Here is an 11622-nt window from a genome sequence, read left to right on the forward strand (position 1 = left end):
CATCGCATCCTATCCCCCTTTTTGAAACTAGCTCCTCGCCACTCGCCCTACACACTTCCACTTGGTTTGAGCATAGATATATAAATAATAGAGACGGCACTGGATGGGAGGGGAATCCTGGTGCCGTCTCCATTAATTATATATCTATAATATCTATATCCTCCTATGCATGAGGAGTCCAAGCTGCTTCTTTTCACCTGACAGGGGGGAATTTCCCTGGTTGGACGTAGCGCGTGGAAGGAACACGTTATTCCGACCAGTTCCTTTCCCCTCCATCAGGCGCCCCGGCTGGCCAGGGGGAGGCAGTTTAGAGACCATGATTACTGCATGTTTTTGTGAGGGTACCTACCCTAGGGGACACGGAGAGAACATGCAAACTCCACACAGAAAGGCCCTTTCGCCAACCCCACCTCGGGTATGGGCACTGATGACGCGGAGGAGGGAACACGCCCCCAGCGGCCAGCACCCACAGCGTCCCCAGCGGGAATCGAACCCAGGACTTTCTAGCTGTGAGGCGGGGATTTAAGTTTTAACACATTCTGGGCGGGAACCCCTTTTGGTGTTTTAACATGTCACACTTCACATGACAAAGAGCAGATCATGAGGTTTAACCCTGTGAGAACCACTGATATAGAAACATGAGGGTTTAACCCTGTGAGAACCACTGATATAGAAACATAGGGTTTAACCCTGTGAGAACCACTGATATAGAAACATAGGGTTTAACCCTGTGAGAACCACTGATATAGAAACATAGGGTTTAACCCTGTGAGAACCACTGATGTAGAAACATAGGGTTTAACCCTGTGAGAACCACTGATATAGAAACATAGGGTTTAACCCTGTGAGAACCACTGACATAGAAACATAGGGTTTAACCCTGTGAGAACCACTGATATAGAAACATAGGGTTTAACCCTGTGAGAACCACTGATATAGAAACATAGGGTTTAACCCTGTGAGAACCACTGACATAGAAACATGAGGTTTAACCCTGTGAGAACCACTGATATAGAAACATAGGGTTTAACCCTGTGAGAACCACTGATATAGAAACATAGGGTTTAACCCTGTGAGAACCACTGATATAGAAACATAGGGTTTAACCCTGTGAGAACCACTGATATAGAAACATGAGGGTTTAACCCTGTGAGAACCACTGATATAGAAACATAGGGTTTAACCCTGTGAGAACCACTGATATAGAAACATAGGGTTTAACCCTGTGAGAACCACTGATATAGAAACATAGGGTTTAACCCTGTGAGAACCACTGATATAGAAACATAGGGTTTAACCCTGTGAGAACCACTGATATAGAAACATAGGGTTTAACCCTGTGAGAACCACTGATATAGAAACATAGGGTTTAACCCTGTGAGAACCACTGATATAGAAACATAGGGTTTAACCCTGTGAGAACCACTGATATAGAAACATAGGGTTTAACCCTGTGAGAACCACTGATATAGAAACATAGGGTTTAACCCTGTGAGAACCACTGATATAGAAACATAGGGTTTAACCCTGTGAGAACCACTGATATAGAAACATGAGGGTTTAACCCTGTGAGAACCACTGATATAGAAACATAGGGTTTAACCCTGTGAGAACCACTGATATAGAAACATAGGGTTTAACCCTGTGAGAACCACTGATATAGAAACATAGGGTTTAACCCTGTGAGAACCACTGATATAGAAACATAGGGTTTAACCCTGTGAGAACCACTGATATAGAAACATGAGGTTTAACCCTGTGAGAACCACTGATATAGAAACATAGGGTTTAACCTATACCCCCCCCCCCCCCCCCCCCCCCCCCCCCCCCCACACACAAAATGACCGGAACTACTTAATATTTCACCAAAACCAGTGTGTGTGTGTGTGTGTGTGGGGAAAAAAGATGACCAAATATGAATCAATATTAAGATTACCAAATATTTTGAAATTAAGATTACCAGATATTAATTTATCAGATTAAGTAATACATAATAAAAAGGTCATTAAAATGTTGACATATTATTGCTTATAGCAGCTTGTATTCGTGTTAAGTTTGGGCTCCAAGAGTCACTTCCTAGAAATGTAATGGAGTAAAAAATACAATATTTATATTTGAAACGTGTAATCATCTTTAATGAGATCAAATAATCAAACTCTGATCCATAAATCCATAAATGACAAACAGTTCAATATAAAACATGTTATCAGTAATAGTCATATCAAACATGTCACCATTACACCAATAATTATAATTACAAACTGATCCTTTATACACTACAAAATAAAAGTATGTTGTCAGGAATAATTGTGTCTGTCTGTCTGTCTGTCTGTCTGTCTGTCTGTCTGTCTGTCTGTCTGCCTGTCTGCCTGTCTGTCTGTCTGCCTGTCTGTCTGTCTGCCTGTCTGTCTGTCTGTCTGTCTGCCTGTCTGTCTGCCTGTCTGCCTGTCTGTCTGCCTGTCTGTAATGCCAAAGCAAATTCTAAACGGAATGATACATTAATAATCACATGTAATCATGAATAATTAACAGCGTGTCATAAACCAATCCCTTCTGATTACCTGGACATCTCATAATCAATACCAGATCAATATATTCTGATTACCTGGAGATCTCCTAATCAATACCAGATCAATATATTCTGATTACCTGGACATCTCCTAATCAATACCAGATCAATATATTCTGATTACCTGGACATCTCCTAATCAATATCAGATCAATATATTCTGATTACCTGGACATCTCCTAATCAATACCAGATCAATATATTCGGATTACCTGGAGATCTCCTAATCAATACCAGATCAATATATTCTGATTACCTGGACATCTCCTAATCAATACCAGATCAATATATTCTGATTACCTGGACATCTCCTAATCAATACCAGATCAATATATTCTGATTACCTGGACATCTCCTAATCAATACCAGATCAATATATTCTGATTACCTGGACATCTCCTAATCAATATCAGATCAATATATTCTGATTACCTGGACATCTCCTAATCAATACCAGATAAATATATTCTGATTACCTGGATATCTCCTAATCAATACCAGATCAATATATTCTGCAGGGTTTTATGACCAGCTTTCCATGTTTGTGCAAACACAAATATTGTCTTGTGATTGGCTGATCACCCCACAGCGATGATTTGATTGGCTGAGAGAAAAAGTACATAATATTGAAGACGTTAAGTGAGGACGCAGATTGTGATTGGCCGGAATGAGATGATGTGTGATGATGATGAGAGCGCCCCTCACTTCACACAGGTGTGATTTTCTTTTTTTATTGGACGCCAGACGTTCTAACTGTGGTTTTCCAGAGTGACACAGATCTTCCCTGGTAACATCTTCAGAGACCGACCATCATCATCATCACCATTGATGATTAATGGAAACAGTGTCTCAGTGAAGGTGTGTGTGAAGGTGTGCAGGTGTGTGTTAGAATCAGGATCAGAGAAGGACAGCTGTCCTCTGTCCCAGTCCAGCTGGACTCTGATCCTCCGGGGTTTCTGATTCACTGAGAGAACAGTCTGCTCATAAGTCTGTCCTGATGAGGAGACTGCTCTGTATGTATCATTACGGAACCCTATTCTCCAGCCTCCTCTCCCTGTGTCTCCCTTCCTGTAGTACGACTCCTCACACACACCTACCTCCCAGTCTGTATTGTCTCCAACCTCAACATCCCAGCTGTGAGACCCTGAGTCAAAGCCCTCAGAACCCTGGACACTGAACCATGTCTGAAACCTCTCTGGGTTGGCAGGAAGCTGCTGCCTCTCTCCTCCACATCTCACACTGGTCAGATCATCAGACAGCACAAGCCATGGACCAGCAGTGTTGGGGTCCAGGACGACAGGAGTGTAGGAGACCATGTCCTTCATCTTGTCCCAGACTCTGAAGGTCAGGTTCTTCAGGTGTTTGGCCTGGTCTATCAGCGCTCCTCCTGAGAGCGGCGGTGGGTCCTGCAGGGTGAGCTGGACTCCCTCCATGGTGGTCTTGTAGTTCTGCAGGAATGAGACGTGGTCGTCGGCTCTCAGCTGGTCCTCGGCAGCTTGGATTGCGTTGGAGAGGGTTTCCATTTCTCTGCTCAGAGCCTCAATCCTCTCCTTCATCTCCTGACTCTTCTGAGCCTCTTCCTCCCGCAGAGCGGCCATCCTGGCCTCCTCTTCCTCCTGTAGGAACCGGCGGAGATTCTCAAACTGTTCCTTGATCTGCGTCTCTGTGTTCCTGGCCTGAACCTTCATGTGGTTTTCTGTTATGTCGTAATTTGTTTTAACTTCTTCAAAGAGCTCCAGTTTCTCCTTTAAAGGCTCCAGTGATTCCTGGACCTTCTGTTTGCAAAGTTCAGACGCTTCGTCCACGGGTAAGAACTCGTGTCCGGCGTGTTTTTTCGAGTCGCGACACACGAGACACGCCAGCTGTTGGTCGTCCAGACAGAAGAGCTTGAGCTTCTCACCGTGTGCGCTGCAGAGGACCTCCGAGCTCAGCGACGAGGAGCTCCGGCCTTTCTCCTCCAAGAGCTTCTCACACAGGTTCTTCAGAACAAAGTTTGTGAGAGGATTGTCCTTGGAGGATCTCCTCTGACAAACGGGACATTCCCTCGTTGGTCTTTCCGTCCACCATTCCTGCAGGCAGTCTTTGCAGAAGCTGTGTCCACAAGTCAGCCCGACGGGACGTTTAAAGATGTCATGACACACGGGACAGCTCAGATCCTCTTCCTGACCAGTCAAACGGGAAGCCATTTTGGTCTGCCGCTCCCTGACGCTCCCCGATCTGGAATGTTCTCTGAGGCTGTCGTTACGCCGGAGGAATTCTACAAGACAAAACAACAACCGTAACATTATCAGTATGGATAGTAGTTAGTGCTGCATGATTCTGGATCAAACGTGAATCTCCATTTTTCTCCACAACAATTGAGATCACGATTCTGACACGATTTTATAAATTGTGACTCTTTTTGATACAGAGACAGTCATGGCGGCAAGACTAGCTGTTCAGGAGAGGAGAAAACAAGACTAACTGTTCAGGAGAGGAGAAAACAAGACTAACTGTTCAGGAGAGGAGAAAACTAGACTAACTGTTCAGGAGAGGAGAAAACTAGACTAACTGTTCAGGAGAGGAGAACACAAGACTAACTGTTCAGGAGAGGAGAAAACAAGACTAACTGTTCAGGAGAGGAGAAAACAAGACTAACTGTTGAGGAGAGGAGAAAACAAGACTAACTGTTCAGGAGAGGAGAAAACAAGACTAACTGTTCAGGAGAGGAGAAAACAAGACTAACTGTTCAGGAGAGGAGAAAAACTGAATTTATTGAGTTAATATCACAGGCAGACACTTCACGTACTAGAGCATGTCTGAAATAAGTGTCAGAGCTGAAATCGACATGTAAATATGAAATAAATGCTTAAACATGTAGCTATAGGTGTAATGTTGGAGACAACAGAAGACATGTAAATATTAAATAAATGCTTAAACATGTAGCTAGGTGTAATGTTAGAGACCACAGAAGACATGTAAATATGAAATAAATGCTTAAACATGTAGCTAGGTGTAATGTTAGAGACCACAGAAGACATGTAAATATGAAATAAATGCTTAAACATGTAGCTAGGTGTAATGTTAGAGACCACAGAAGACATGTAAATATGAAATAAATGCTTAAACATGTAGCTAGGTGTAATGTTAGAGACCAAAATTGAAATTTATTGTCTTTAGTGTCTGTAGTTGCTGAACATTACTGCGTTCAAAATGTGTCACCTGGAGCCATAATTACTGTGTCTTTAAGTAATAATAATAATAATAAAACTTTATTTGTATAGCACCTTTCATGACATGAAATGCAGCTCAAAGTGCTTTACAGAGCAATGGAGAAAAAAAGAAAAGAAAAGGTAGGAAGGTTTGGGACATATTTAGGCAGGCAGTCATGTAGGTAGGAAGGTTTGGGACATATTTAGGCAGGCAGTCATGTAGGTAGGTAGGTTTGGGACATATTTAGACAGACAGTCATGTAGGTAGGAAGGTTTGGGACATATTTAGACAGTCATGTAGGTAGGAAGGTTTGGGACATATTTAGACAGTCATGTAGGTAGGAAGGTTTGGGACATATTTAGACAGACAGTCATGTAGGTAGGAAGGTTTGGGACATATTTAGACAGTCATGTAGGTAGGAAGGTTTGGGACATATTTAGACAGACAGTCATGTAGGTAGGAAGGTTTGGGACATATTTAGACAGTCATGTAGGTAGGAAGGTTTGGGACATATTTAGACAGACAGTCATGTAGGTAGGAAGGTTTGGGACATATTTAGACAGACAGTCATGTAGGTAGGAAGGTTTGGAACATATTTAGGCAGGCAGTCATGTAGGTAGGAAGGTTTGGGACATATTTAGACAGACAGTCATGTAGGTAGGAAGGTTTGGGACATATTTAGACAGACAGTCATGTAGGTAGGAAGGTTTGGGACATATTTAGACAGACAGTAATTTAGGTAGGAAGGTTTGGGACATATCTAGACAGTCATGTAGGTAGGAAGGTTTGGGACATATTTAGTCAGTCATGTAGGTAGGAAGGTTTGGGACATATTTAGGCAGGCAGTCATGTAGGTAGGAAGGTGCGAGACCATTGAGAGCTTTATAAACAAGTAAAATAAATGTAAAATCAATCCTAAAAACAACCGGAAGCCAATGCAGTGAAGCTAGAACTGGAGTAATATGTTCTCTCATCTTAGTTCTAGTTAAAACTCTGGCTGCTGCATTTTGCACAAATTGTAATCTGTCAGTTGTTTTCTTAGGCAGTCCAGAAAAAAGTGCATTGCAGTAATCAAGCCGAGAAAAAACAAAGGTGTGGATTAGCGTTTTTGCATCGTCCAATGACAAATAGGCTCTGATTCGTGCAATATTTCTACGGTGAAAAAAGGCAATCTTGGTAACATGATTAATGTGTGAATTAAAATTCAATTCAGATTCAATAATGACCCCCAAGTTCTTTACTGTACTGTTACTTTCTACAGTCAGACAGTTAAAGACTTAAATAGCACTCATAATCATAGTAACGGTAATAGTTTTCAGAATAATATCAGAACAGGAATAAGCAGGAAAACAGGAATAAGCAGGTGATCCAAAAGTGACTCTATAGTAAACAATGTAAAAAAGGATCAAACAGGATCAAGAGTTAGAACAACAGAGAGAGGATCCGTTCACTCTTTCGAAACTGGCCCCCGTAAAATCTGAATCCCCCCCACCGCCCCCCCCTTTTTCCCCTCACTGTATATGTTTCTTTTCCCTTTTTACCTCCATTATGATGAATTCCTGTACTGTTCTTTGTCTATATAGAAGTGTCTATTTGTACGTCTCTAAATGTTTTGATGAATTGAACATGGTGGACCCTGTTGTAAACAAGTGTAATGCTTAATTGGGTCGTCCACTCACAGTTAACAGCCTTTGTATTGAGTTTGTGCTTGAAATGTACTGTAATTCTGCAAACTGTTAATAAAATTTTCAATCAATCAATCAAAACAACAGAGAGAGGATCCGTTCACTCAGAGTTAGAACAACAGAGAGAGGATCCGTTCACTCAGAGTTAGAACAGAGAGGATCCGTTCACTCAGAGTTAGAACAGAGAGGATCCGTTCACTCAGAGTTAGAACAGAGAGGATCCGTTCACTCAGAGTTAGAACAGAGAGGATCCGTTCACTCAGAGTTAGAACAGAGAGGATCCGTTCACTCAGAGTTAGAACAGAGGATCCGTTCACTCAGAGTTAGAACAGAGAGGATCCGTTCACTCAGAGTTATAAAGGATCCGTTCACTCAGAGTTAGAGACGATCCGTTCACTCAGAGTTATAAAGGATCCGTTCACTCAGAGTTATAAAGGATCCGTTCACTCAGAGTTAGAGGATCCGTTCACTCAGAGTTATAAAGGATCCGTTCACTCAGAGTTATAAAGGATCCGTTCACTCAGAGTTATAAAGGATCCGTTCACTCAGAGTTAGAACAGAGAGGATCCGTTCACTCAGAGTTATAAAGGATCCGTTCACTCAGAGTTAGAGACGATCCGTTCACTCAGAGTTATAAAGGATCCGTTCACTCAAGGAACCGTTCACTCAGAGTTAGAGGATCCGTTCACTCAGAGTTATAAAGGATCCGTTCACTCAGAGTTATAAAGGATCCGTTCACTCAGAGTTATAAAGGATCCGTTCACTCAGAGTTATAAAGGATCCGTTCACTCAGAGTTAGAGGATCCGTTCACTCAGAGTTATAAAGGATCCGTTCACTCAGAGTTATAAAGGATCCGTTCACTCAGAGTTAGAGGATCCGTTCACTCAGAGTTATAAAGGATCCGTTCACTCAGAGTTAGAGGATCCGTTCACTCAGAGTTATAAAGGAACCGTTCACTCAGAGTTAGAGGATCCGTTCACTCAGAGTTATAAAGGATCCGTTCACTCAGAGTTAGAGGATCCGTTCACTCAGAGTTATAAAGGATCCGTTCACTCAGAGTTAGAGGATCCGTTCACTCAGAGTTAGAGGATCCGTTCACTCAGAGTTATAAAGGATCCGTTCACTCAGAGTTAGAGGATCCGTTCACTCAGAGTTAGAGGATCCGTTCACTCAGAGTTATAAAGGAGGAACTGCCTTCATTAAAAGTCAACATGCCAACATGTTTACACCATAAATGACGTCATTCTTTTTTCTCCCTGATGAAGAGCAGTTATGATCCAAACATGTTGACTTTTAATGAAAGAAAGACTATTATTATTATTCCTCCTTTTAACTTTGAGTGCATCTCTCTCTCTCCCACCCTCTGTCTCTCTCTCTGTCTCTCCCCGTCTCTCTCTCTCTCTCTCCCACCCTCTGTCTCTCTCTCTGTCTCTCCCCGTCTCTCTCTCTCTCTCTCTGTCTGTCTGTCTCTGTCTCTCTCCCACCCTCTGTCTCTCTCTCTCTCTCTGTCTCTCCCCGTCTCTCTCTCTCTCTCTCTGTCTCTGTCTCTCCCCGTCTCTCTCTCTCTCTCTCTGTCTGTCTGTCTGTCTCTGTCTCTCTCCCACCCTCTGTCTCTCTCTCTGTCTCTCCCCGTCTCTCTCTCTCTCTCTCTCTGTCTCTCTCCCACCCTCTCTGTCTCTCTCTCTCTCTTTCTCCCCGTCTCTCTCTCTCTCTCTCCCACCCTCTGTCTCTCTCTCTGTCTGTCTCTCTCTCTCTCTCTGTCTCTGTCTCTCTCCCACCCTCTCTCTCTCTGTCTCTGTCTCTTTCTCCCCGTCTCTCTCTCTCTCTCCCACCCTCTCTGTCTCTCTCTCTCCCCGTCTCTCTCTCTCTGTCTCTGTCTCTCCCCCTCTCTCTCTCTCTCTCTTTCTCCCCGTCTCTCTCTCTCTTTCTCCCCGTCTCTCTCCCTCTCCCACCCTCTCTCTCTCTCTCCCTCTCCCACCCTCTCTCTCTCTCTCTCTCTCTCTCTCCTCATAACGTGTCAGTGTCTTACCTTAGATGTATAACAGTATCAGTAGTATACTGTATAGTAGTAGTATCAGTAGTAGTATCAGTAGATGTATAACAGTCTGTCTGTTATTGATGTCCGTCTGTAGGTTTAGTTTCTCTGACTGACGACTGAGTCTCTGAGAGAAAAGCTGAGCGACTGAACAAGGAAATGAACTGACATCAGGAAGGACACACACACACACGCACACACCCTCTCTCTCTCTCTCTCTCTCTCTATCTCTCTCTCTCACACACACCCACACACACACACACACACCCTCTCTCTCTCTCTCTCTCTCTCTCTCTCTCTCTCTCTCTCTCTCTCTCTCTCTCTCTCTCTCTCTCTCTCTCTCTCTCACACACACACACACACACACACACACACCCCATCTCTGTCTGTCTGTCTCTCTCTGTCTCTCTCTCTCGCACACACAGTAAACTGGCAGGCTGCCACTTTCATTTCTTCTAAAACGCAACTAAAGACTTTTCTGTTTGCTGCTAGCCTGGTAAAACCACTCCCCCTGCTGGACAAAGAGGGGAAGGGGTTTACCCAGGCTGGTTTGCTGCTGCCTTTGATTGAGTTACTTTATTAATTATTTATCTTCTGCACTTTATTGTATTGTTGTGTTTCTCACTATTAGTTTCATCCTGATGTCATTGTATATTATTATTATTATTATTATTATTATTATTATTATTATTATTATTATTGTAGTGGCTAATTCACACCATGAACAATACAAACTTAAAAGGCCACTAAAGGCACCGGGCAGCGAATCTTACGCAGTGGTATATAGTACAGGAAATCTATGGAAAATACAGGATCAACCTCTAACTAATTGCAAAAAAACCGAACTCAGCTGATTTTGCATCTTCAATATATCCTGAAAAAAAGTTGCCTGGAATTGTCTGAGGGGAAAGTGTTGAAAATAGCCTGTACAGTATGGCCACCATTGACATCCTATTATAAGGTAATATTTTCTAAATGTCCTTATGCTTTAAGTAGCATGTGACATATCAAACTAGGGGGTTTTCATGATGCTGAAGCCATTCCAAGCATTAGTTTTGCATAAAAACACCAATTGGGCTAAATTTGGCCATAGCAACTTGCCCAAATGTGCTGACCTCATTACATTTTGGCAAGTTGCTATGGCCAAATTTAGCCCAATGAGTGTTTTATGCAAAACTAATGCTTGGAATGGCTTCAGCATCATGACAACAACCTAGTTTGATATGTCACATGCTACTTAAAGCATAAGGAAATTTAGAAAATATTGCCTTATAATAGGATGCCAATGGTGGCCACACTGTACAGGCTATTTTCAACACTTTCCCCTCAGACAATTCCAGGCAACTTTCTTTCTGTTATTCAGGATATATTGAAGATGCAAAATCAGTTGAGTTTGGGTTTTTTTGCAATTAGTTAGAGGTCAAATTACATTATTACTGGACTAATAGGGAATGAGACCATTGTCCAGTCAGTGGTCTAGGGAATGAGACCATTGTCCAGTCAGTGGTCTAGGGAATGAGGCCATTGTCCAGTCAGTGGTCTAGGGAATGAGGCCATTGTCCAGTCAGTGGTCTAGGGAATGAGGCCATTGTCCAGTCAGTGGTCTAGGGAATGAGGCCATTGTCCAGTCAGTGGTCTAGGGAATGAGGCCATTGTCCAGTCAGTGGTCTAGGGAATGAGGCCATTGTCCAGTCAGTGGTCTAGGGAATGAGGCCATTGTCCAGTCAGTGGTCTAGGGAATGAGACCATTGTCCAGTCAGTGGTCTAGGGAATGAGACCATTGTCCAGTCAGTGGTCTAGGGAATGAGACCATTGTCCAGTCAGTGGTCTAGGGAATGAGGCCATTGTCCAGTCAGTGGTATAGGGAATGAGGCCATTGTCCAGTCAGGCAGCAACATTTGATGGTGTTTTATTGTAGTTTTTCCAGACAGACATACAGCAAATGATGTCACAATGCTAGTCTCTCCCCAACCTGCTGGTAAAAAACCATGAACCTTCCCGGTGCTCACTGACTACCTGACCCTAACCCTGACCCGGTGCTCACTGACTACCTAACCCTAACCCGGTGCTCACTGCCTACCTGACCTAACACGGTGCTCACTGACTACCTGACCCTAACCCTAACCCGGTGCTCACTGAC

The 11622-nt window shown here is 43.1% G+C and overlaps 2 protein-coding genes across 2 annotated transcripts in view; one reads left to right on the plus strand and one right to left on the minus strand.

Annotated features, from left to right (window-relative positions):
• Positions 1-3169, plus strand: part of rsl24d1 (ribosomal L24 domain containing 1) — a gene marked incomplete at its 3' end in the record, with an annotated part of 18596 nt that extends 15427 nt beyond the window's left edge. The window contains exon 6 of the mRNA XM_079531694.1: positions 3159-3169. Coding sequence (XP_079387820.1) covers positions 3159-3169 — 11 coding nt within the window. The remainder of the gene's footprint in view (positions 1-3158) is intronic.
• On the minus strand, positions 1902-9784 carry LOC306918836 (nuclear factor 7, ovary-like). Its single transcript, XM_079531691.1, has 2 exons — positions 9477-9784; positions 1902-4826 (listed from the first exon to the last, which is right to left on the minus strand). The coding sequence occupies exon 2, from the start codon at positions 4753-4755 to the stop codon at positions 3319-3321; it is 1437 nt and encodes a 478-aa protein (XP_079387817.1). The 5' UTR covers positions 4756-4826; positions 9477-9784; the 3' UTR covers positions 1902-3318.
• Between the last annotated feature and the right edge of the window lie 1838 nt (positions 9785-11622).

This window comes from Electrona antarctica, assembly GCF_951216825.1.
Source record: "Electrona antarctica genome assembly, contig: scaffold_86, whole genome shotgun sequence".
NCBI lineage: Eukaryota > Metazoa > Chordata > Actinopteri > Myctophiformes > Myctophidae > Electrona > Electrona antarctica.

Excerpts from the sequence above, each read along its gene's own strand:
- LOC306918836 (XM_079531691.1), bottom strand. The coding sequence starts at position 4,755 with ATGGCTTCCCGTTTGACTGGTCAGGAAGAGGATCTGAGCTGTCCCGTG.